At 34.5% G+C, this 27772-nt stretch overlaps 1 protein-coding gene across 2 annotated transcripts; it reads left to right on the top strand.

The window, feature by feature from the left end:
• The first annotated feature begins 514 nt into the window (after positions 1–514).
• LOC148627286 (phospholipid-transporting ATPase ABCA3-like) lies at positions 515–27772 on the top strand. 2 transcript variants are annotated; one of them, XM_088570819.1, is made up of 20 exons: positions 515–535; positions 5598–5947; positions 11264–11497; positions 12153–12406; positions 12675–12912; positions 13203–13382; positions 13916–14097; positions 14393–14527; positions 14909–15038; positions 15356–15510; positions 15833–15988; positions 16253–16463; positions 17368–17617; positions 17874–18064; positions 18332–19342; positions 20142–20363; positions 23093–23604; positions 24395–24582; positions 24936–25106; positions 25651–27772. In XM_088570819.1, exons 2-20 carry the CDS (start codon positions 5620–5622, stop codon positions 26096–26098), a joined length of 5196 nt encoding a protein of 1731 aa, XP_088426945.1. In that variant the 5' UTR covers positions 515–535; positions 5598–5619; the 3' UTR covers positions 26099–27772. The 2 variants fall into 2 exon arrangements, with proteins under 2 accessions (XP_088426945.1, XP_088426939.1); XM_088570813.1 differs by lacking the exon at positions 515–535 and adding an exon at positions 1474–1641.

The raw sequence follows: 27772 nt of genomic DNA on the forward strand, positions 1-27772 counted from the left end.
ATTCAATTATGTCCAGTAGTTTCTGAGAAGAATATTTAAAATATAGCGAACAAACGTCAAATGGGTAATAACTCTAACAGTGCTTAACATATTTACTTTTGGTTCTAACTGGTCTAGTAGTGTCTTAGAAAAATTGTTGACCACATATGGTGACAATAGCTCACCTGGCCCTTTGGACCAGGTGAGCTAAAAACAGGAAAATTGACAATTTATTGAACACGATAATGTACACAAGTAAAGTTCAACTGTCCACAAACGTCATTTCACATGATATCCGTGTCGTGAGCAAATCTGCTAATCCTCATAAGTACATCAAATGAATTAAGAATATGATTTATTTGTGGATTGGTTGTATGTGTAAAGCTAACCATACTAAGATTGTAACTTACTACTTAGCGCAAAATAATATAACACATTGACATACCCTAACATCTGGACGTAACGGATTTACATGTAAATTTGTACATTTATGTATAATAAAGAATCTCGTGTAAATACAGATAAACTTTGAAATATCTAGAGACTTCGGCATAAGGTAGGACAAAAGTTCAGTTTCAGGCGCTTATTTAAACGTTACTACTTCAGAAAAGTTTTTGTGTCTTTTCGTTTTGTATTTGTTTTAATTTCTCTCTTACTTTTTGTATATTTTCTGACCTTATATCACTTTGAAAGACTCATGATCTCTTCTATATTTTTGCCTGTATGCCAACAGGTGAATATGGTATCCTGTCTATAAATGTAATACTGTATTGCATAGGATTTATTAGCCTGTTATCTGATCTGTAAATTGAACTTCGTGAATGTTAAGTAGTAGCTGGGTTACTGTCTGTTAAAGCAATGTTTGTACATGTAATTGCTTTCATGTATAGTATGGTCTTCCCGATTTCCCTATCAAAAATTCGCCTAGGACCAATCGAGATCTTAAGTGACCGTGACTTTGTTTGGATCACTTTATTTCCTTGGGCAGTCCAAATAACTATATAAGAATTTAGTCCCGATTTTTTTACTTTTTACTAAGGTAGTCATGAGCCAGTGTTTTGAACGAAAATAATATCAAATACTCGATACTTTCTAGACCTGACCAGCTTTAGACTTCCGAACGTCAAGAAACCTTGTCGATTTTACTTTGATTATCAAATGGCAATGTCCATAAACACAAATTACTTATGATACGGATTTTTCTACGACCAAGATATTTCTTGCTTTCCCTTTCGTTGAAGATATAGTTGGGTTCGGCCTGTATATGTATTTGATAATTTTATACCAAAACTAAAATAGGTGTAAAGACTGAACCCGTGAGTATGAGTACACTGAATGAAACACCACAATATACTTCAATTATATTGTCACATTATGAGCAAAGTTATATATCTATGGTCCCACGCCTTAAACAGCAATGTGTATTCTCTTATCTGCATACCTTTATTGACAAGTTGATAATATATAGGATTTATGGTCTTATACGCATGTGTGTTAAAACGTGATATTTTGGTTTCACAACAATATATGACTACTTTTTTACCATATTGCAAGCCACATAGTTACTTCCGGCCGAAGGAGGGACACCCTACATCGTGATTCTAGATTTACATTGTTCTAGACTTGTCAGTGATAATTATTTCAAAAAACTGAACACTGCAGGTAATTGAGTTAATTGTTATGTCCTGGTTTTATCTACAGGCACTTTAACGGACTTGAAATTTAATATGGCGTGTGTTTTCACTATGACTTGTTATTCGTTAAGTACTGTTTTTACGGAAGTACTAAACATTCAAGAAAAAAACGATAATAGATAGATTTGTGTGACGTAATCATTACGACATTTTATGTTATAAATTGCATTTATTGAGAGCTATCGATATCCGACGATCCAAGTTTCCTTAGACAAAAATATGGCATTAAGTAATACCCCGTCACGTAATGGTGAAAACAAAGGGATGGTTAAATGTCCGAAGTGGCCGAACTAGACAATTGAAGTTAACCTGTATTATATAGTACTAAAAACTGTGCTAAGTCAGTTCCAGAAAAAAAAATCATTGAATATATAATAATAATGATAATAAATTTATTTATTAGAGTGTCACGCATTGATCTTATAATAGATATATACATAGGCAATTACATACAATTAAAGATCTATACCCAGCCTTATTAGACTTATGAGACTCTGTTACATACATGTATAAACATTGTATTGTTAAACTAAAAATTTGAGCAGAAAAGTAACCTTGAATGATAAAACAGAATATATGTAAATTTATCATTTCTAAAAATTTCAATAATACCAATTAAGAAGCCAACTAATACTTTATTAAACTGAAGATAAGATACTTTAAATCAAACTTGATATAATTATTAAACCTAACGATAAAAAGTACTCAAAAATTATACTTTGTAAAATAAATGTAAAAAATGGATAGATTTAAAATATGGCAAATAAATTTCTCGTTCTTATGTATGAATATATTTTGAATAAGCCAAATGAAATAAATAAAGAAAAAGTGAATAATTCGCTAATATATTAGTACAATTTTTGAAACACATAAAAATACCGTGATTAGAGTAAAAGAACGTACTCATTACATATAAATACATTTGTAAGTAACTAATGAGTTATAACCAATATTTTATGAGTCATTATGATACCACGTGATCAAAGAGGAAAATTCCCTCATCGAAATTAGTATGTACCTCCACACAAATCACTACTGAATACAATAACATTCACACATTTGACACTCAAACACGAGCATCACCACCACTAACACAATCACTTCCTCATCATTGAATCATCTCAGTCGTCGGAGCGGACAGACGGACAGACAAATGGTCACGCAATATGTCGAAAGGTATCTCCACATAATAAATAGTTTGTTTGTTTGTGTTGTCTTCAATTATGGGGTGGTATACAAATGTTGTCAGCTCAAAGTGAGCTTCCGACTTTCAGTGTTAATAATCATGAGGGTTATTGTGTATTATGATTGTATGTGGAACACAGACGACAACCATGACAGCACCAAACCACTAATGATCACCCAAATATACAATGGACTATCAATTAGTATGTAACCGATATAAACTACAAATAATCATTACTGATAGAATGTAATATAAATGTTGCTAGGCTACATACTGAAACATTGATTTATTTTGGATTTTGAATCCAGCAGACTCATTTTCAAGGTGTAGCACGAGTATGTGGAAAATATTTTTAGATACGGATAGGTAAAAGGAATCAGTTTTTATAATAATTGTTTTCTGGTATGTATTTATTCATTTTTTTAAAACAGTAACTTGGTCCTGGAACGCTACTTTGTAGAAAAAAGCATTTTCATTCACCTTTGTGCATGATTAATAATTTTAATTAGACAATTCAAATGGCTTTGTAATTAGAAAAATTGCGGCAAATCTTTCTATGCATAAAGAAAATTTGACTGGAAGTTTCATAAGTAGGAATTTTGTAGTGTATATTAGGTTATAACAACAAAAGCAAACCCTTTGGACTGAAGTCCCTGGCATGTGTTTGTATTAATTTTACACGTGTTAAATGTTCAAATAAAAATAAATGGTAAAACGACTTCAGAAGTTATCATATTCCTTCATGCATATCTAAATTTGATGCCCAAACTTCCTATGAAATTTTATAAAAAAATCACTTTACCGGTTTAGGAAGAGTTGCATCGAAAATAAATTTGGACAGACACATATGATTATTCCTTTATACCCTAATACTTTATTTGCGGGGGTTATAAAAATAAAAGGTACTTCGTTCGGTAGAAAAAGAGTTATAAATTATATGCCCCTTTACCTTATTGGTGATATTACCTTAAAGTATACAACATAATTAGTATTCGAACCATCAGACAAAGCCCAAAACAACATTGTTTTTGTCTGCAAGACACATTTTACCCCTTGTTTATTATCAGAGGTAGGTAGACGTAGAAAAGAAAAGCAGTGATAAGGCCTATACTGCTACCACACTCTCCAAAGAAGAGATAGTGGAAAATCATAAATCTGTGCTATCCTCTTTTGGTCTCTTCTACCAAAGACGATGATTATGATCTACCGTTTAAGTGCTGGATTCCTGAACTCCACAAGAATACATACAAACAATGCTACATTGTTGCAGAATGTACCACCAAATATCTTTAAAAAAAAATTAACTTGACAAAGGGGGCTCCAGTCCTACCACGACACTTGTTACTCCCGTAGAGGTATTAATTCAATGTGGATCCAGAGAAATTCGAAAGATCTTCTGGAAACCCCCAAATTCAAGATTATTCTCAGAATACAATAGCATTAAAACCTATGATTATTCAACACTCTATACTTGTATTCCACATAAATCCCGACTCAAAAACATTATACATCATTATTACTAAAAAAAAAGACGGTACACCTAGATAAAAATATGTAGTTCTTGTTAGAGATTCCTCAAACTTTGGAAAAAAAAACGATTCCAAATCATCTTCCAAATATACCGAAGAAGATGTTTACAAAATGCTGGAATTTTTTTACCGTCAACATATTTGCTCACTGTGATGAACGCGTATTTCAATAAATGGCCGGCATTCCATTGGGAGCAAATTGTGCTCTTTTACTTGCTGACCTATTCCTCCACTCTTATGAGGCTGAATTCATAGCTGATCTGATCCTAGAGAAGGAACATCGTTTAGCTAGGTCCTTTGATCTCAGTTTCCGCTATACAGATAACGTATTATCGTTAAACAATCCTAGTTTCGGGAATTTTATACATCGCAACTACTTAAAATAACTTGGGATAAAGGATACTACAGACACAGTGAAGTCAGCTTCATATCTTGATCTACACTTAGAGATCGATGATAAAGGAAAACTATTGACCAACCTTTACGACAAACGCGATGACTTCATTCGGTATTGTCAACTTTCCTTTCATCTGTGGCAACATCTTTTCAGCACCTGTATGGAGTTTTCATATCACAACTCATACGCTATGCCAGAGCTTGCAGTAACTACGCAGACTTTTCGTACCGCGCTAGACTTTTTACAATTAGGCTACTCGAACAGGGTTATGTTGCTACAAGATTGAAGGCATCACTACAAAATAATTATGGTCGTCATCATGAATTCGTGGATCGTTACGTTGTATCCATCTGTACTCATTTGTTCAACGTGTCATAGTTTTCCTTTCATTTCGTCTACACTGGAATTGACATTTGTTAGGAGCAAAGCAGAGGACACTTATCCTACCGGTCCAAGTCGCTCATTAACTTTTGTTACTTTGTATGTATTATTTTGGTTAATTTTCTTTGTTGTGTATGTCTGTTTTTCCATTTCTGGTCTTTGTCCCTGGATTACATTATTTTGATTTCTACTAGAATATTGGTTCCCTTGACTACTCTTTGATTTCCGCTAGGATATTGGTTCCCTTGATCACTCTTCGAAAATAATTCAATGTGAAAAACAAAACAGACAAACTATCTTTTTTATATATATGTTTTCTAGCTGGAACGGATAAATTGTTGTATCACTCTGCCATACACACGGTTATATCATCAATTATTTGATATGGATTATACATTTTGCACTTTCACTTTTCTTTACTTTAATTTTAGATAATAAACAGACCGCAAAAGGATGGGATCTGGAACCCAATTTGCTTTGTTACTTTGGAAAAACTGGACGTTACAAAAGAGAAAAGTGTGTGTGACAGTATTTGAAATATTGTTACCGTTATTTTTTGGTACAATATTGGTTCTAATACGATTGTTAGTGAAACAAGATGACTTCCCGAATAATACAATATGGCCTAGTCCAAACTTTACAACCGACGGATTATCTCCAGTCCTTTTAGACAGACCCGAAATTCTTTACACTCCAAACGTCACATTAATTACAAATCTGATGAACAAAGTTGTAAATTCGATCAACTTAAAAGATCCTAACATCACGAAAGTATTGAAAGGTAAGGAATTGTCTACTTTTCTTGATTTTTTATATTTGAATCTATATTCTCAAAAAAGAAAACAAACAAACAAACAAACAAAAACAAAACAAAACAAAAATAATAATAATAATGAAACAAAACAAGGTTTCCAAACTTCAAAACTGTGGATATATCTGCCAGTCAATTAGTCTTGCCGGCTACTACAATATAGTGATCTAATATTATGTAAGAGACCACGCATCCATCAGGCATTCAGTCTAACAAGGTACAGGCTTTTTGTGGTCTGAAATGACAGACTAACACTTTTCGGGATGGGATGATGGAGGGTGGATCGATTTATTTTAGAAATATTGTGGTGTCTGTATAGTAATAAAGGTATAGTCACCTTTCAGTAGTCTAAGCTGCACACGGTTAAGTCGTCAGGAGCAATCTCAAGACATCTGTTCAGTACAGCTGATCGGGAAGAACTCTCTAACTCAGTTCCACTCATTCTTAACATTCACTTCCGGTCAGCCTAAAGGTTACAGACCACCAATTCAACCAATGAGCATTTGGAACGTACGCAAAAATAGTCCTACGCAGAAATTACCCCTGTTCCTCATAGGGCTGTGAAAAAAGTTCTCATCTTATTTAAAAAATGTAAACAGTTTCTGAAAGGAAAAACATTTCTGTACATTTTATAGGTGCATTTTGCTTCTTGTGATGTGAAGCCTAATCTCCATAATGATTTTTAAATATACCCCTATCTTGTGAAAACACTGGGATTTCCCATGCTATTTATAGACCCTTCACTTCCGGTGACCAGTACTTCACTGCAAGTCTGCTAACCCCACATGCCATTCTGAGGATTGGGAGCTGACATATGTAGAATCATGCTGATATATAGTCCTCTGCAGGTTAAAGTTAAGGTAAAGTCCAGAGAAGCCATTGAATATTGTGAAATTAGCATAGAAGCCTATGGAAAGTGGAATTAGTGGTTTTTAGCCTAAAACCCGGGACCGGTTTCCACCACACTCTCCCCTCTTTTCAGTAACAATCCATTCAATCATCTCTATAAAACACTAACCGTCGTATCTACATTTAAAATTATATTAACTCATTACAAACAATACAGCTTCGCTGCATTTGAAGTTGTAGTTTCAGGTACCTCCTTAATTAACAAGTTCCAGACATGAGCTAGCCTCCTGACCATATTCACCAGTAAAAATGTGTCTCCTTCTCCCCTTTTCATACTAATGTAGGGAGCATTTGTCTCCAGTATAACATCCTTAATGTCCATATGTGACACAGTATCTGTTAGGCGGGGATACCTTCCAGTAAGAATGAATGCGGATATACCACAGTTGCAATTTGGGAAAGCTGTTTTGCACTTCCTGTAACACTTCAAGCTAGAAACAAAGCAATGCTTATGCACCTGATGGTTGGTTCCAGAATGGACTCCATTATCAACAAGCATCTGTCTTGTAATTGTTCATCACCCCGACAATGAATAACCACTGCCAAATTCTTAGTCCTTGAGATTTCAAGCTGAACCCTGAAAGCTTCTTCCTGTTTTTACAATCTGTTTTGAGGCGAATTGGTGTCTATCCCACACTCACCGACTCCCACCACCTGTTTAGCTGACAACACTACTTCAAGATCTGAAAGCCATTTTTCTACATCTCTGGAACTCTCTAGATCGACAATGAGTCTCAACCTCTTGTCCTTACGAATTCCCTCCCCCCGTTGGTGACTTCCTGGCCAATTCCTTGGGAAGGAATAGTTAGCCACCAGACTAGTAATGGTTATGCTGCCTTGTTCATTTTATCAAAAGAGTTCTTTGAGACCAGAACATCTGATCTGCTTGAGATAGGTATCTAAATGTAACGGGAATCTATCAACTTGCAAATTGTTAGTGTAGGCGGAATATGTTCGTGTTGAAAGTGGATTAAGTTTTTCTTGATCTCCTCTCATCTTTAATAGAATAGCCAACATTTTTCCAATGAATGAATGAGTGAAGTCCAGAAGGAGGGGAAACAAAATGAGAAACATGTGTAGTTGAATGTATATTTTCCGGATTAAACAATTGTAGCAAAAGAAAATCTTTCCAAAGCAAAGCAGTTGCAGAAGGTAGATGGATACAAAGTGTATCATATCTGCTGTCTTCATTTCTAGTTGTTTACCTGTTTCTTCAAATATACTCAGGTTTTCCCATTATGTTGTTCTGTGAAGGCATGGTCGGATTCGCTATCATGTATTTCCTTGATGTGGTGTCGTAGTAATCGCTGTTGATCAAACTGCATACGACAAGTCCAACCAGATGTCAGTGGATATATAAACCAGGGTATGTGGATGAAAATGATATGTCGGCGAACGTAAGTGAACTTGGCTGAAAAACAGTGCACTTTTGGACTCTTTCCACAAGTAACTCCCTCTCACTGAGGCCCTAGAAGATAGGATGCCCCAGTATGAGGCTGTCAGTTAAGTCAGCTACAAGCAGACTCGAAATTACAGTCGATTCACCAAGTGATTTGGGTAGGTTATTAATTACCTGTGCTGCGATACTAGCTGTTCTAATACCTTTGACCATCACTGTGTTTTCCCTTTTGGCTGTCTGTTCAATTGACTATAAAATGTTTTGCTTATAATCTGTGCCCTACTATCAACAACTGCTTGTACTCCTTTACCAACTATTCTAACAGTAACATACATACTAGTAGTCTTGGTATCAGAGGCCGCAGTCCTATACTGGATTACATTAGTTGTATGAAAACTATTGGTTGGAATTGTCTGGGTGGGCTGAGGATTTGCCTTTTTCCTCAGCACCCTGAAGTTTAAATCTTTCGCTAGGCTTGTTGACTTCGACCTTGACTGTCTCTGAGTGGTGAATCATCACATTGTTCAGGACACTCTCGTGCGTAATGTCCCGCCTGACCACACCGATAGGAGTTACTGTTCGAACTACCTTGGTTGAATCTACTAGGAGAAGCGACTAGTTTACTGGTGACCAGTTCAAATTCTCTTATACTATCTTTAAGATATTCTTCACTATATCCTTTGTTTTCTCAAGGCTATCCTCTGTTTTCTTTAGTCTTTGTTCAAATAATTGCATGCGGTTTGATGGTGAAGGCTCTCTGACGTAAAATTTTACCACTCGAAACTGATGGTTCAACAGGCTCCCCAGTGGCTTCGGCACTCTGATCATTAAATGTTACCATCCTAGTCTCCATTCTCATCGGGCCCAATATGACACGTTTATTGGTTACAGCACTCTTGGCATGTTGAGGTGCATAATCCAGTGAGACTGGATTTTGTCCATGACTGAAAGTGCTGCTGCTGTATCAGAACACCCCTTTAGAAAAGCATCAGTGGCTACAATTTCAGGGAATTCATCCGGAGTATCCGGATAACCATCAGTAGCCATTTTCTGTGTTTTCTCTGCAAATTCTTTTATAACCTCACCCCTTTCTTGTTTTAGGTCCTGTAATTGACTCCTTAATGTGTTAAGAAAATCCCTACGACCAAACCACTTTTTTTCCATTTTCTCACATAGCAGGTCATAATTAGTATGCATTGGTCTGTTTTTAACACTATGAAACTTTAATGCTTTATCTTGTAAGCACTCAATGAGCTTGTCCAAACTATATGTGTAAACTGCACATGGTATGGTCTTCAATCACTCTTACCATCATAGGTAGACATCTTAGTCGGCCCACCATTTCTCCTTTCATTTCTCTCTCCCCTCCCCTCCCCTCCTTTCCTCTAATCTCTGTTTTACCAGTTGCCTGTGATACTGTTGTAGCATTACCTGTATTCACCCTAGGTTTAACTGAATCTGTTTTATCATTGGTAGCTGTCACAATGACAGGCTTTTTCCACTACAGGTACATCTAAACCATGCAGACTGTTATTCCCTGCTTTACTGTATATTCCAAAGGGTGACAGTCTCTCAAATCGATCAATTGTCATTTTTGTCTGTTCTAACTGGCTAATTTTACTCTCCTTCTGTCTTATTTTCTCTCTAAGAATCATTTCACGGTTTTCAAAGTTAGCGTGCGTTTCTTTATTTTGTAGCTGTTATTTCTCAATTTTTCATCTCTGGCAGCTTTAATTAAGTCAGCTCTAGTTTGCCCGATAAGTTTTATTGTTGTTGATTTCTCTTTGGTTGCTGTATTTATATCCACGGGTACTCTTTCATTACCATGGGTCATGCCCTAAACTTTCAAAGTAACCTAGAATTTAGTAAATGACTACAGTTTTATATGGGCGGTGTACCACTTATGCAAAGACGCGAGTCCTATTAAACTAAATCGGCATGATTGCCGCACTTTAAAGTGATATATAAATGACTGACATATTTTTTTTCAAATTGACACCAAATCAGATTTTGAAAAGAATCTGCCAAACATTTTTCAAGATATTTATTGACAATGGCCTAATTATTTGGGACCACCCGAGAACGAAACAAGTGATGTCTATATTTGTTAAATTTACTTGTTTTTAATTTGTCGTACGAAACAGCATATCCAAAGTTGAAAAGAATCTGCCACAAATATTTTTCAAGTTATTGCACGGACAATGGTCTCTATTTTGGCAACAATAAGGGCTGCAATTTGGAATCAACAAAAGCATAATGGGTAAAAAAATACACTTGACCATCATTTTGTCAAACGAAACAACATAACAATCTTCAAAGAAATCTGACAAACACTTTTTAAGTTATTGCACGGACGATGTTTCACAGTCAATTATTCCGTCAGAAATCTGGTTGATGATTATCTTAAATTTGACGGACATGTAAAAATATTTGGGACCTCCGACTCGCATAGTTAGGAAAAAGCATATTCTTTTCTCGTAAATTCATATATGAGCACAGTGATTTTTTTTTCTTGTTTAAATGTAGTCGCAAAGCGTATCTGATATCATGATATGCTTTAGCCATTATTAAGATTTTGATTTTTTTGGGTTGATTTTTAATGTACGTAATTTCAGTTGCGCGGTGGGCTCTTAAAACATTTAGAATCATAACATATGCTTACCTTTTGAGAATCCTAGAAACACCAATAGCTTTCAATATCAACTGCAAGAAATAATATTAGATTTAAAATCATAAAGATAATTTCAATGAAAACAGTTTTTGGTAGTTTATGAGGCAGTAAGTTCAACCAATTTAACATAAATCTGATAATACAGTTGTTGAAGCAGAACAACCGATCAATTTTTCATTGAGTTATAGACTCCTATAGTAACTCCAAGTAAAACTTGTATTTTAGCTCTACCAAGAGAATTTACAAAGTTGACCCCAAAAATCATGAAACCAAAGCCTTAGTTTCAATTTTGTGTATATTTTAATAGGCTTTGACACTGAAAGGGATTTGCTCGATTACCACAATCTGGCGCCTGCAAAAATCTGGGGAGCAGCGGTTTTTGATCCAAGCCAATCGTATTCTTCAAGCTTACCCCAAAATGTAGCATATGACCTCAGAGTTGCTCCGATTAAGCCCAGCGACAGGTGGCGAACAAAACAAACTTATCGATTTGCCCAGACTACAAGCCCTAGAAACACTGAAGCCGATGGTGGTTCTCCAGGTAAGTTCAGGATTAGTTTCTATAGCAACATCTTCATACTATTGGCTCGATCAGAATCAAATATTTGTTGAACCAAATATGAATTTGTCACTAAACGTGTCTTTCTTATAATTATTTATTTGATGTCAAATAACTGCTCTTTCTTTAATCGATGCTTAAATTCTAAGTTGTAAGTGACGTTAAGACGCTAAGTATATTATTATTTGCGTGCGAAACTTTCGCCCCCCTCCCCCCCCCCCCCCCCACAAAAAAAAATCAATTACTATCTTCACAGTTTCCAATATTCTCTTTTGTAGTGCTTTATGCTTGATGACACACGGCTTAATCGAACCACCGAACGTATCATTGCCCGTACAGATATACTTCGTACTATAAGTACTCTTCTTTTACTAAATTTTGTGATTATGTCTGCATTTTTTTTTATATTCAGCAAAAAAAAAAGGCCCATGCAGAGGGTGAAAAGTTCATATTTTTGTGAACTTTCTTGTTATTGTCAATGCACTCATTATGTCCAATTATATTTAAGAATCGAAGGAGGTTGAGAAGTGAAGAAAAGTTAGAGTCAGTAGAGAAAAGATTAGTAAACTGGAGGAAAAAAATCGTAAGAGAAGATCAACTTCTGTATTATCTAACTTCTATTTACCTCATTATTTAGATTACATAAAGACAGGGTTCATCTACCTACAGTTTGAGATAGACAAAGCAATCATTTCTATGAAGACTGGTCGTAACAATACTTTCGACAATGTGGTGGTTAGGATGAAGAAAATGCCATATCCTCCATATATTAAAGATCCACTTCTAACAGCCATTCAGAGTAACTTACCACTTTTCCTTATGCTTGGATTTATCCTATACGTCATTCAACTGACTAAAAATATCGTTTTTGAAAAAGAAAGAAAACTCAAAGTAAGTATTTTGCATTTTTATTTATTAAAAAAAAAACACCTGAGAATTTTTACAAATAGAGTTCTAGTATATGATGCATTTCAGTTACATATTTTAAGAAAACTGTATTTGTCATTAAATATTATTATGAGTGACATATCTTTGGATTGTTTTTCTGCTATTTTTTCCTTATTTCAACCCATCTATCACTTATCTGTTTAATATAACATTCTTATTGTTAGCTGGAAAATGATAATTTGATTTATATTTACCCGTCTTGTGTTTTCAGGAATCAATGAAGATGATGGGTTTGAGTCCGGTTTCTTATTGGTTATCCTGGTTTATCACTTCCTTAATCTACCTTATCATTGCGTGTCTTATATTTACACTCCTGTTATCTGTAAACGTCGGCTCTCATGGAAGCGTCTTACCGAATTCTAACGCTCTATTGACGTTTGTGTTTCTGATATGTTTTGCGACGTCTATAATTGCCTTGTGCTTCATGATTAGCACATTCTTCAGTAAAGGTAAAATCGATTTATAAATCTTAGTTGAGTGTAATTAAAGACGTGTTTAATGGTCAATTTACAGTAAAAAAAAGTATTGAATTGAACATCTACATGCTTTCCTTTACTCACATCGTAAATTACTGACGCTATAACTATATCAAACGTAAATATCCGTGACTACCAAACTTTTATTATCTACAAAACGTAAATATCCGTGACTACCAAACTTTTATTACCTACAAAACGTAAATATCCGTGACTACCAAACTTTTATTACCTACAAAACATTACTTGTTTTATTTTACTAGCCAATTCTGCACTGTTCGCAGGAGGAATGATTTATTTTCTAACGTACTTTCCTTACTTTTTCCTGAACGATGATGATCGATACGGAGCGATGACTTTAGTTCAAAAGGCATCAGCCTGTCTATTGAGTAACGTTGCAATGTCGTTTGGCGTAAAAACAATTGCAGCTTATGAGGGAACAGGTAATAAGTGTAGATTACTTTTTACATTATTAAAGAATATTACCTGAAATCGTTTAGTGATTTTTGTGTTTTTTGTTTGTTTAAGGAACTTGATATCAGGAATGAAACACTTTGTTCAATTTCTATCATAAAAACTGTTTTCGAAAATATCAACAACAAAAAATAAAACAAAACAAAACACAAAATTAAATAAAACACTCACACGTTGCTGACAATGACTACTTAGAAACCTGAGCATGACATCAACAAATGACAATACTCCTGTAAGTGTAATATTAAGCGTGGTCCCTCCGCTAAAGAAAACACTCCAGATACTGATGGATTTAACAGACACTTTGCTGTTGAATCTGAAAAGAAATACAAAAACACATTAACAACAACAATGAAAGACAGTACAATGTAGAAATACAATCCCTCTTCATTAAGGCTTGATATAGTGATGCTTTCTTCAGCACTCATCGACTTTATATCTTTTTTTTCAATTCAAAGATCATCGGAACTCGTCCGAAGTTTCTGATATATTATTATTCTAGGTTATGGAGCCCAGTGGAATAACTTCCATCAACCTCCCACGGTTGATAGTAATTTCAGTCTGCTGTCTGCCATGATAATGCTCCTGGTCGATACAGGCCTTTACCTATTGGTCACATGGTATGTTGATGCTGTCATGCCGGGTGAATATGGTGTCCCTGAACCATGGTATTTTCCATTTACAGTAAGCCGGAATTTATTACACTGTCATAATTAACATGCCAAGGCTCTCTTTTTTTTTGCGACAGCAATAATAAGTTAGTTGAATTCTTTGTAGGTGGAAGTTTTAATTGAACTGCACGTTTCGAAGCAACCATCCTCCTCCCACAAATTCAAAAGATATCAATTTTGCAGTGATAGCAATTTTATTTGTTTCATTTAAACTGCTGCACTCAATAAACCATATTCACAATGGACCGTGATTTATTTCTTATATGAATTTTATTTTGAATGAGATCACGTTTCTTGGATAACTATAGAAAACCTACTGGTGTGGATCGAAGGTAACCAACCATTTTGAGAGACAGACCTCCATGGTGACATTGAATCCTGATTATTTTGAAGAGGAACCAAGTGAGAAGAAAGAAGGCATTTCCATTCAACATTTGAGGAAGGTATCGATTCTTTAAAGAACATTGACATTTTTAGTGTGTCAGGGTTTCTGCGATAACGTAATTAAAAAAAAGTAAAAATAAATTTTTTAATGAAATATTTGACTTGATCATCAGTATACCAACTTCGAAATAATTTTAAATATCAATTTAATCTATAGACAATGCTGTGATTGGACTTACTATTCCCGGTGGAAAAAATGGCACAAATAAATTCACATTCTATTTGGCTCAATTGTAATATTTTTAATATTCTGGAGAAACGTATCCACATATATGACAACATGAAGTACGTGTATATGTTGAAATATAAACAAATTGAATAAATTCAAAAAGTTGAAATGCAAAGGTAGGATAACAAAGTTAAAAAAATTTTTCTTCTAGGTTTATGGTTCTGGAAAGAAAAGAAAAGTTGCTGTCAGAGATACAACATTAAATATGTATGAAGGACAGATAACTGCCCTTCTTGGTCATAATGGAGCTGGGAAAACAACTACCATGTCAATGCTGACAGGCTAGTGCTTTGTATTTCTGAAACTTTGATATAAATAAAAAAAAGACCCAGACTGAATATAGATAGTGACCTAATACTTAATTTTTTTCTCATTTTAAGAATTTCTTTACACGTTACAGGATAGTTAATTATATGACAGCTTAATGTATAGTTTTATTTCATTTATACATACACAAATAACTTTTTCTAAGAACTAGTGGATTAGGTCCTTGTTTATTTTAAATGACTCTTCAGTAAGATTGCAAATACTTAAGTATAGACTTAAAATCTTACGGGTTGATGTAACTTTAAAAATTTCATAAGTGTTCGGTTTGTAGGTTTTATACCACCAACCAGCGGCACAGCACAAGTAAATGGCTGTGACATTAGAAAAGACATTGGCGGCGTTCGAAAAAGCATTGGACTGTGCCCACAACATAATATTCTATTTGAAACTATGACTGTTGAAGAACATCTAAGATTCTTTGCTAGGGTAAAGTTAATTACTTATTCACTTTTGCATGGGAACGTGAAAAAATAATTTTTTAATAATGACTTTTTTATGTACATTGTATTCCAATTCAGACACTGATCATATTAATATTTCCAAAATGTATTTATAGAAATGAATATTAGATACCGCATGGTTATTTGTTTGAAACTTAATTAGCTACTTCAATTTCAAAGACTCTGAATAATTAATTCTGTAGAACATATTGAAAGAGTAATCAAAGGAACCAATTAGCAAGATTCTAGCGGAAATCAAAATAGCTATTTGTCATGAATTACATATTGTTTTACTATGGTAAATGAAGTTGAAAGGCTGCCCTAGCGAAGCTGTAAAGAAGGAGGTAGATGACATGATACAGGTTCTTGGTCTAGAGGCCAAGAGAAATAAGTTTTCATCGACTTTGTCTGGTGGTCAGAAGAGAAAGCTGTCTGTTGGTATTGCACTTATTGCTGGATCAAAGGCGAGTATGGTCTTGTGGGATGCTCCACTGTTTTATCAAATAAAAACAAAAAAATCAAATGCTAAAATGTAGATCTTTTGAGATAAGAATCCTTCTAATAATAGTTATAACAAAACTCATACCAACAGAAATAATTTAGCGAAATTAATTGTATTATTAATTCATTGTGCATTGTATGTGTTTTTCTTAAACAATTAAATACCACATTTGACAGCCCTTTTAATAGATTGTACATTGCAATTCTACATTATTATATATTTAAAGACTGTCATTCTTGATGAACCAACCTCTGGTATGGACCCAGCAGCAAGAAGACAAACATGGGACATTCTACAGAAATTCAAAGATGACAGAACAATTGTATTGTCAACACATTTCATGGATGAGGCCGATCTCCTTGGTGACAGAATAGCTATCATGGCGGAAGGTGTTGTCAAATGTTGTGGCACATCTTACTTCCTGAAAAAGACTTATGGTGAGTAGAGACTGTACTGTTGGCAAAATTACAGAACCTTGTTCTTGATAATAACATAATAGGACTGGAATTTAAATATATAAAGAAGGTTTAACGATTTCAATGAGCATGGTTCCGAATGTTAGAATCAAAACCAAGTAAATGAAAGGGACATTAAAATGTGAATTAATATAGAAGGAAGCAAATTAAGCAAAACGTTTTGTACCATGCTAGAATTCTTAAAATTAGGCTTCTGGAACGGGGATATGTTGCAACAAGATTGAAGTAATCACTACAAAATGTTTATGGTCGACATCATGCACTCGTGGGTCAATCTTTATGGTGTATCCACGAGAACCGGTGTGTTTGCCGTGTCATAGGTGACATTTTATGAGCAATTCCACGGGTGTTTCTAGAAAAGCCGGGGACTCTTGCCCTAACGATGCACCTGGTCCATACCTCCCAGTTTTAGTAGTTTTAGTGGAATCCCGTTTTTTTCATATACTTTTGTTTTTTGTACGTGTTATTTTGTTTACTTCATGTTCTTTGTTGTGTGTGTCTATTTTCCCCATGTAGTCTTATCCATGGATTATATTCTTTTGGATAACACTCGAATCTTCGCTTTCTTGATTATACTTTCAAGTATTCTATCAGTTGAAACATTTAAAAATAAGTCATTTATTCTTCGAATAGAGGATTTTTAACATATGATAAAAAAGTTAAAACGGTATGATTTAGAATCAAGACGGATGTAGATAGAGTGATAAAACAAGTACTATATTGTACCATTATGTACCAAAATTTGCATTTATGCTTAACTAATATCTTAACATTAAAAATTTTATATAGTATTTTGGAATTTGCAAAGACCTGTTGGACAATTAAACACTACATTTAATATCAAAGTGACTGTCTTTGACTTCAGGAGCTGGCTACCATCTTGTAATGGTCAAAGAGAAATCCTGTGATGTTTCAAAAGTTACAAACTTAATTAAATCTCATGTCAGTACTGCCTCATTGGAGAGTCAAATCAGTGCGGAACTTTCTTATCTCTTACCATTTGACGAGTCAAAAAATTTTGAAAAACTCCTTCTTGACGTGGAAGCTAAGAGTAGTGAGCTGGGTATTTCAAGTTTTGGAACAACGGCAACGACCATGGAAGAAGTTTTTCTGAAGTAAGATTTTGGTTAATTTTAATACCCTCTCTGTTTTTATTTACTAGTATCGAAAATATGCGTTGGCTAAATATGCTACACTGAAAGTTTAACATGTGTCTTATGGACGATGGATACTATTTTAAACCAAAAATATAATGCAAAGATCATTTTGTCATATTTATAGGCTACTTTAATTTTTTTTAAAAATCAAAGTCCCCTACCCTAAATGATCCTCTGAAAGGAACGCATAGTCAAAGATTCTTATTTTATTCAGAGTTGGGGAAGCAGCCGACGAAGACGAAAAAAATGCAGGTGAAGGAGTATCTGAAAAACCAGTCAGTTTGGATAATCCCACCTATATCAATGAGACATTACATGAGAAAAACGGAGTCAAACCCCTATCTAAAGCTGACGGTTACAAAGGCGACGTGCAAATGTCTGAAACGGCAAATGGAAAATTCATATGTAAGTTATTCATTGTCTTTCTGTTAATGTTTTTATCAATGTCTATGTCTAAATAATTTCCCCAGTTCTTATGATAATAATGGCGGGATGTTGTGTCCAGTTAGTCTGATATATTTGAAAATGTATGTGTGTAAATTGAATACAAAATAGCAATCATGAATATTACAGAGGAAGTAATTAAAAACCTATTTAAAAGAAGAAGTGAAGGCAAATGGAAAACCGGTTATAGTAAATATTACTACTTAAAAACTAATAAACTTTTTTCAGCATTCAATAAAGATGTTCAGAAGAATCACGGCTTCCACTTGGTGTTGCAGCAGTTCTATGGAATGTTCTTGAAGAAAGTAATTCATACATTAAGAAACCGTTTGGTAACAGGGGTACAGCTTATAGTTCCTGTAATCTTTACAATAATGGCATTATCCATCGAATTGACAGTTCCAAAGATCACAGACGAACCTGCATTACCAACAAATCTTGGTCCTTTTGGGTCCGGGCTAGTAGAAATTTACTCAATTGGAGCATCACCTTCCAATTTTTCTAAAGGGGTCAAAAATGCTTATGTTAACACCCTTCAAGCTCGTGGGGATTCTCTGAAAGATGCACAAACCGGATCTTTTGACGACTTCATCGTAGAAACTACGAAGTCTGTTGGCATAGCAACATTCAATAAACGGTACATCATTGCCCTCAACATGGATCAAGGAACACCCGTAACGGAAATGACGGTGTATTTCAATGGTCAACCCTTCCACAGTCCTGCTATTGCTATGTCTCAGGCAATGGATGCTGTATTGAAATACGAAATGGGTGCGAATAATCATGGTATTGCTACAAGGAATTTTCCTTTGCCAGTGTCCGTAACTGATAATAGCCGTGGTATTTTCTTCTCAACGATGGGAACTGGATTCACTGTTGCATTCACTGTGATATTCGGGATGGCATTTTTAATTGGAAGCTTTATAATCTTTCTAATCAAGGAACGTTCCAGCGGTGCCAAACATCTTCAGAAGGTTAGCGGTGTTGGTGCAGGAGAATTTTGGTTCTCAAACTTTTTATGGGACTTGGTCAACTATTTGATTCCAGTGTTTTTAATCCTCATAGTGTTTGCTGCATTCAATACAGCTGCTTTTGTTAATGATAGCAGGCTTGGGATTCTCTTCCTGCTCTTCCTGTTATTTGGATGGGGATCTCTGCCTTTTGTGTACATCATGCATTTTTTGTTCAAGACAGCACCAGCGGGTATGGTAGCTCTGAGCATGCTAAACATTCTTACAGGTAAGAGTCCTATTGTTTGCTACTTGTCTAATTTTTTTCTGTCAAACAATGAATTTGCGATTTAACTGCAAGATTTATTGTTTTGGACAAGTTGATGAATTCACTAAAAAACAAATGCAGGTTTTTACTTGCTAACCGGGAAAACATTACTAGTATGCTAAAAATGGTTATTCAAATTAGTGACTGCCAGCTAACAGTTCAAAACGTATGCAATAAACTCTTATTTGAACTCATTCGAAAACAAAATTAACGAAAACATCTAAGAGAATATTGAAATCAATGATTCTCGGATGAATCAGCTAGTCGCATGTGATTCACTGACTTACAATACCCACTATTCTGGTATCAAAATTTTATCAATCACCCGGCTGACATTAGTGACATCTTATTACACAAGATCAAAAGCAGTTATGTATTGCTGTTTAATATTTTACTTCTTTGAATGCACACGACAAATATTGATTTTATTGTATATGTAAGGAATAGGAGTCAAAAAACACAAAACCTCCTATCAGCCCATTGAAAAGAAAAAGTTCTAAATCTCAACCAGTAACAGTAATTTCTCATTGAAGATATATTGATATAGCAAGTACAATTATAATGTTTTGCTTGGATTCGAAAGTTATTGTTTGCACTTTTTTTTCAAATGTAGTGACTGTTACATATTTTTCATCACTGAAAGGGGAAACAAGAAAATTAGATTGCTTAATTGAACTCAAATATTATAAGAATAATAGGTAATTTCGTAGATTTATTCCATTTTCTACACAACGTGTGAGCATTTGAATGTTTGCTTCAGGATTAGCCACATTAATGGCAGTATTCGTACTGAAGATACCAGATCTAGACACAGCTGATGTTGCCGACGCATTGGACTGGATATTTTCAATTTTGTTCCCTACATATTGCATGGGATCTGGTATCATGAATGTTTACACGAACTATGGTTATACCGAGGGCTGCAAAGAAGTAGGGTTTCCTTTCATCTGTGTCATGTATCCTAAGAATCCATGTTGTCCAGGTATAATAGGTCTATGTATACAGAGATTTTGATAACTTATACACAATTTGTACACACGTGTTGTTTTAATGTTATCAGATGAATTAGTTATTCTTTAAATATAAGGTTATGTTTTTCAACTACTTTAATACAAAAAAGTCAATCTAACAGTAACAAAGCATTGAACCTAACCTCAAACCAACTGCAACAGACGATATTTTCAATGTAATTGCTGGAGTATTCAAAATATCCGTATGACCTATAAAAATTTGAATGACTGGAAACTTCAAAAGCAAACTTTCAAATTTCTTGTGGAATTTGGCGTTGAAAAATAGGGATAAATCTTGTTAAAATACTAGAATTCTGCTCAAAACCACAATAAGGTAAAACAGTTGTTTTATGTACATGATAGGTCACCCAAGTATAGGAAAAAGCAATTGTATTAAATTTGATAATTCGATTAAAGTTCAAGTCAGTTTTTTTTCCAAAAAAATTCCCATATTATCCCCAAAGTTGTAGTTATTCGGGTAGTAAGGTCAAATAAAACCTATGATTTTTCAACACTGTATACTTCTATTCCCCATACTCAGTTAAAATCCCGACTTATAAACATTATACATCGTTGTTTTTCCAAACAAGATGGTACACCTAGATATAAATATATAGTTCTTGGTAGAGATTCCTCATACTTCCAAATCATCTTCCGAATATAGAGGCAGATGTTTACAAAATGCTTGAATTTTTGATCGACAACATACGTCCAGTGTGGTGGACGTGTTTTTCAACAAACGGTCGGCATTCCAATTGGAACAAATTGTGCTCCTTTACTTGCTGATCTATTTCTTCACTCTTATGAGGCTGACTTTATAGTTGATCTGATCCGAAAGAAAGAATATCGTTTGGCTAGATCCTTTAGGCTAGAAACCACTAATTCCACTTCCCATAGGCTTCTATGTTAATTTCACAATATTCAATGGCTTCTCTAGACTTTACCTTAACTTTAATCTGCAGAGGACTATTTATCAGCATGATTCTACATATGTCAGCTCACAATTCTCAGAATGACATGTGGGGTTAGCAGACATGCAGTGCAGTATTGGTCACCAGAAGTGAAGGGTCTATAAATAGCATGGAAAATCCCAGTGTTTTCACAAGATAGGGGTATATTTAGAAACCATTATGGAGATTAGGCTTCACATCACAAGAAGCAAATGCACCTATAAAATGTACAGAAATATATTTCCTTTCAGAAACTGTTTAAATGTTTTAAATAAGATGAGAACTTTTTTCACAGCACTATGAGGAACAGGGGTAATTTCTGGGTAGGACTATTTTTGCGTACGTTCCATATGCTCATTGCTTGAATTGGTGGTCTGTAACCTTTAATTTCAGTTTCCGCTATATAGATGACGTATTACCCTTAAACAATTCTAATTTCGGGAATTTGATACCACGCATCTACCCCCAAAGAAATTGAGATAAAGGATACTACAGACACTGTGAAGTCATCCTCATATCTTGACCTACACTTAGAAATCGATGATAAAGGAAAGCTATGGACCAAACTTTACGACAAACGTGATGACTTTTCATTCAAAATTGTCAACTTTCCTTACATCTGTGGCAACATCCCTTCAGCACCTGCGTATGGAGTGTTCATATCACAACTCATACGTTATGCCAGAGCTTGCCGAAACTACGCAGACTTTTTGTTTCGCGCTAGAACTCTAACAAATAGGCTTCTGGAACAGGGTTATGTTGCTACAAGATTGAAGTCATCACTACAGAAGTTTTATGGTCGTCATCATGAACTCGTGGATCGTTATGGTGTATCCATCAACACCATGAAAACTGATTTATTCAACGGGTCATAGTTTTTCTTTCCTCGTTTGTCTACCCCGGACTTGACTTTTTATGAGCAACTCGGCGGGTGTTTCTAGAAAAGCAGAGGACGCTTACCCTACCGGTGCACCTGGTCCATGCTCCCAGTTTTTAATGGAGTCCGAGTTGCTCATTTGCTTTTGTTACTTTGTATGTATGGTTTTAGTTACTTTATGTTCTTTGTTGTGTTTGTCTGTTTTCCATGTCTGGTCTTTGTCCCTGGATTTCATTCTTTTGATTACCGCTATTACTTTGGTCCCCTTGATTACTCTTGGATGACAAATACGAATAAAACTTACCTTACACTTTTTGTGGTTTAAAGATTCTTTTAACAGCGAAAAGATGGTTGATGTAATAGACGGTGATAATTTTTAACACGATTTTAATTATTCATTTTTCAACATCTAACATCATAATTGTGCAAAATTAAATAAATAAAATAACAAAGAATGTTATGATTAAAACTTATGTTATGAGAAACATTAAATATTGCTGCATCAGATTAAGCCAGTTTGGTTAATTCTAGTATTCTTCGTAACAAGCAGAGAAAGAAAATATACTTTTACAGACAAAATTAGAGGGTTTAGCAAGAGTTGCCTTGCATGTTCAGTAGTGAGTTGAAAGTCTTCATTTAAAGAATTACCATCGTACGATTTTTTTGTAGATATTCCAGCAAATAACGTTCCAAATATCTTCTGTAGCAATTAATTGGTTTAAATACATTATTTTATCTGGACTAAATATAGGTTTTGTCAAATTTTTATTTTTATGTTTTCCTATTTCGATTTATCTTTGTTTTTTTTTTTTTTTTTTTTGTTTTTGTTTTTGCGAAATATATATATATATCAACATATTGGGTTTTTTTTCAGCTTGTACGGAGTTCTGCTTCCCGTTTCATGAAAATTATTTAGCATGGGATTACCCTGGTGCGGGGAAATATGTTTGTTTCATGGCCATACAAGGATTTGTGTTTTTCATTCTGTTGTTTGTTATCGAGTCTGGTATACTCAGCAGAGTATTTGCTTCTACTGGGAAGGCTCAGCGGATAGCAACTTCTTACACCGATCTCAGTTCACGTCATAGCGGCACAGACGAGGAAGACAGTGACGTCAGAACAGAACGGGAACGCATTAATACTGATGACATCAAGAAAGTGACGTCGATGGAATCTATCGTCATTAAGAATCTTAAGAAATACTATGGTGGATTTTTGGCTGTCGACGAGGTTTGCGTGACTGTGTCTCAACAAGAGTGCTTTGGATTACTTGGTCAAAATGGAGCTGGAAAGACGACGACTTTTAAAATGCTAACTGGAGATGTAATTCCGACATCAGGGAACGCATGGCTGGATTCTTATGACATCAGACATGATATTACAATGGTTTGTATTTTGTCAAAAATAATAATAGTTAAAAATGCTCAATGTATTTGTGAAAGAAATGTTCATCTTCTTTCATCTATAACGATGAAATGTTTTTAAAAGTTAAACTATGCTCATATAAAAATAGACATAATAAAAAGAAGTATGAAAGAAAAGTCTTACTAAACAAGTTGTTTTTTACGGAACGTACACATGACTGACCAATAGATCAATTTCCTGTGTCAGAACGCATTCGTTTGCTGTCATATAGTTGTGTACCTCCCTTTACTGGACGTGAAATGAAATGGCAGAAGAAACTGGGCGGATTTTCATGAAAAATAATAGTCTCTTCCCCTTCCAATGCACTTGCTCACTGCTCATTTTGGTATTTGTTATTCGTTCAATTGGTTAAATCGTTGTTATCCTAGATGGTACCTTAATTATGTATTTAATTACTTCTATAAACGAAGTGTCTAAGCATTATGAGATACCATCGGCTTTAGTTGACATGTACGTGTCTATTCGTCAACGTGTCTGTCCCTTCTAAAGAGTTTTCGAGGTGACAGCTTGAGAACAGGTCAATGGATATTTTTTTTTTTAAACTTGAACCAATTGTTCAGCTCTATTGAATATATGCCAAGTTAAATTTTAGTACAATATCGCTCATACTGATAATAGGTCAATTATTGATCACTAATTGATCAACCTTTTAACTTGATGGTTTCATTTGTTAAAAGACATGTAAATATTTTTTGTTTTGTTGCAAAGACAGCTTTTAATAGAAAGTATTTCTTATTTTATCGTTTGAAAGGTTCATAGAAACTTAGGATATTGTCCCCAGTTTGACGCTCTGATAGACCAGATGACTGGAAGGGAAACGTTGACAATGTTTGCTCGTCTACGTGGCGTCAGCGAGAGACAGATACAAAGTGTGGTTGTTGATCTGCTCGACATCATGATGTTAAGACAGTACGCTGACAAAGAATGTGGAACTTACAGGTACAGTCTATTACAATTACATAACAGGGCATGTATGTGTCTATAAGGAGATGCAGATGTAAATTATAGAAATGGTCTGAATAAGGCATCTTGAAGTAGACATAGCCTCAATAAGAATAATTATTGTGCGTCTGAAAAATAAATGGCTTTTAAAAGTTTCAACTGAAGTTCTTGTTAAATCTGTAGATGACCTTTCTGCACTTCATCCTGTCATTACAAAAAGCCAGACCAGAATAATTCATTTCATTATATATATATTAATGTGTTTTAAAATGTATCATATTTCTTCCTGTCAAATATATGAATTTTCATTCACAATAAACTGAGAAAAAAATCATCTTATATTCATGCAGTGGTGGTAACAAGAGAAAACTGAGTACAGCAATAGCTCTTATTGGCGATCCTCAGTTTATTTTCCTGGACGAACCGACGACTGGTATGGATCCAGGTGCCCGACGACAACTTTGGAATGTCTTATCTCAAGTCAGAGCCAGCGGTAGAACGTTGGTTCTTACTTCTCATAGGTGAGGGGTTAATTTTTATAGATAATAATAGTTTACATTAATGTTATATAAAATGATGCTTATTTTTACCTCCCGTTTGCTTTCAACACGTAAGCAGTTCTCTTTATTAACATTGTTAGATCGATTATCAGTAAAGTTTTTACATTTTTAAGACATTACTCAAAGACAAACCCTTTAGTTTTTTTTTGCAAAATAATGGAATATAAAACGAAGCACCCTTTTTCGTCTTACTTGTTGATAATGAAAGAGGTAAAGGTTACTTTGTCCAAAATAAAACAGTTCTCCTGGTTTATGTATGGTTTGTTCGTTTTATTCTAGCAACAACTTAAAAATAAATGAAACGAACTGATGTGTATACATTTATTTGTCAAAACACGTGGTGAAAGGTGTTTTGAAGCTGTTGTTAAATAGCACTGAAAGAGGCAATTACTTCGACACACAAGTAAAAAGAAATTCATAGTTATTGATCATTTATTACCTATTTATCCCTAAATGAAATACAGATACATATTTTTAAAATGCATTTTTGCAACCATTTTTATAGTATGGAAGAATGTGATGCGCTTTGTACCAAAATAGTCATAATGGTGAATGGAAGATTTGTTTGTTGTGGAAGCTCTCAACATCTTAAGAATAAATTCGGACAAGGGTACACTCTTATCTGTAACATGAAGAATTCACCAGAGGGCATCGGCCTATCGACAGAGCCATTGAAACAGTATTTGTGCACCAAGTTTCCCAGCACAAAAGTATTCGACGACCATCAAGGGTATTGTCATTTCCAAATAATGGACAAAAACTTATCTTTAGGTTTATTGTTTGGTGCAATGGAGAATGCTAAACAAGCATTTAATGTTGAAGACTATGCGATACATCAAGCAACATTGGAACAGGTGTTTCTTGGGTTTACACGTAATCAAATTGCACCCAAGGAAGATACACCAGATACAGTGTGTAAACAAATGTGTTGTTGTTGTTCAAATGAATATTAGAAAATCGATCTGATATTTACTTTTACACTAGCATCTGTAACTAGTGTAGTAAATGGAGCTCCTGTTCAAATGACAGTTTAGAAAATGTTGGAGATTGCTCATTAGCTGTCGCGTCTTAATGTTGACATTGTGCATAATAATATAAAGGTAATCAAATAATTTTTCTTTACCATTAACACACTTGTTTGATCTAAAATGAGCTGATGAAGTTGACCGAAGTTCGAGAAATATAATATTTCTTACTTTCAAAATATTTTGCGACTGTAATTTTTAATGATGAAATATTCCAAATGCAAATATTCTTTACATCGACATCTGAATACATTAGGTTAATATATTAATGTCACATTACTTATCCACGTTGTTGAATTTTAAAATTCGGGCTTATTTTCATTTGACAAAAGTTATCCACGCTTGTGTTAATGTTTTCTTTCGACGTAAAAGGTATTTTTATGTCTTTGATCGGTCATTTCATAAGAAAAGGGAACAGACATTCGTTTATAAAATAAGGATTAATGGCACAATTCCCGAATTGATAGACAAACCTCCATACAGTTTGTCAAATGATATTTTCTTTAAAATAATGCTTGTGATCTACTTCAATGTTTTAAACTGAAAACTGATTTGTTCAACGTGTCATAGTTTTCTTTTCCTCTTTTGTCTATCTCGGACTTGATCTTTTATGAGCAACTCGACGGGCGTTTCTAGAAAAGCAGAGGACGCTCACCTAACCGGTGCACCTGGTCCATGCTCCCAGTTTTTAGTGGCGTCCGAGTTGCTCATTTACTTTTCTTAGTTTGTATGTATTGTTTTAGTTACTTTATGTTCCTTATGGTGTTTGTCTGGTCTTTGTCCCTGGATTACATTCTTTTGATTTCTGCTAGAATCTGGGTTTCCTTGATTACTCTTTAAATATATAGCTACATTCAGAATTATTTGTACAATTTCGGTCATTTATTTGTATTTTGTTAGTATAACTTATAAACTTGAGCGCCAACAGTTTAAAAATTTTAGAGAAGCTAAATTAAAAAAGGTGGCGTTTAATTAGTATTATTAAAGGTAACTCCTTTTATCCAAAGTTGAGAAATTAAAGATCTAAAGGAAAGTTATCAATGATGGAGAATGATTTGACAGTTTGATTATGTTGCTATAAGATTGACATCAGTACAGAAGTTTTATGCTCGTCATCATGAACTCGTGGATCATGGCGGTGTATCCATCTGCGCCATAAAAACTGATTTGTTAAACGAGTCATAGTTTCCCTTTCCTCTTTCGACTACCCCGGACTAACCTTTTTATGAGCAACTCGGCGGTGGATTCTAGAAAAGCAGAGGATGCTTACCGGTGCACTCGTTCCATGCTCCTATTTTTTTTTATGGAGTTTGAGTTGCTCATTTGCTTTTGTTACTTCGTATGTATTATTTTATTTGCTTTATGTTTTGTTCCTGGATTACATTCTTTTGATTACCGCTAGAGCCTTGGTTCCATTGATTATTCTTTGTTTACTTCCTAAGAACAAAATTAATTATTGCGTATTCTTCGTGTCTTTTCATGACTTTCACGTATGATTTCTCTCATCAGTCATTTTGAGGTTGCGCTGTCTTTATCTAACTTAAATGTAGAGTCGTTCCTTGTATGTTTATATTGTTTTTGAAAATAAAATATACACGAAAA

This window comes from Perna viridis, chromosome 1 (genome assembly GCF_037379345.1).
Source record: "Perna viridis isolate PV_CMFRI_1.1 ecotype Kerala chromosome 1, ASM3737934v1, whole genome shotgun sequence".
NCBI classification, from domain to species: Eukaryota; Metazoa; Mollusca; class Bivalvia; order Mytilida; family Mytilidae; genus Perna; species Perna viridis.

Excerpts from the sequence above, each read along its gene's own strand:
- LOC148627286 (XM_088570819.1), top strand. The coding sequence starts at position 5,620 with ATGGGATCTGGAACCCAATTTGCTTTGTTACTTTGGAAAAACTGGACG. Across the intron at positions 5,948-11,263 it reads CATCACGAAAGTATTGAAAG|GCTTTGACACTGAAAGGGAT; the intron begins GTAAGGAATTGT and ends ATATTTTAATAG. Across the intron at positions 17,618-17,873 it reads ATGGAAGAAGTTTTTCTGAA|AGTTGGGGAAGCAGCCGACG; the intron begins GTAAGATTTTGG and ends TATTTTATTCAG.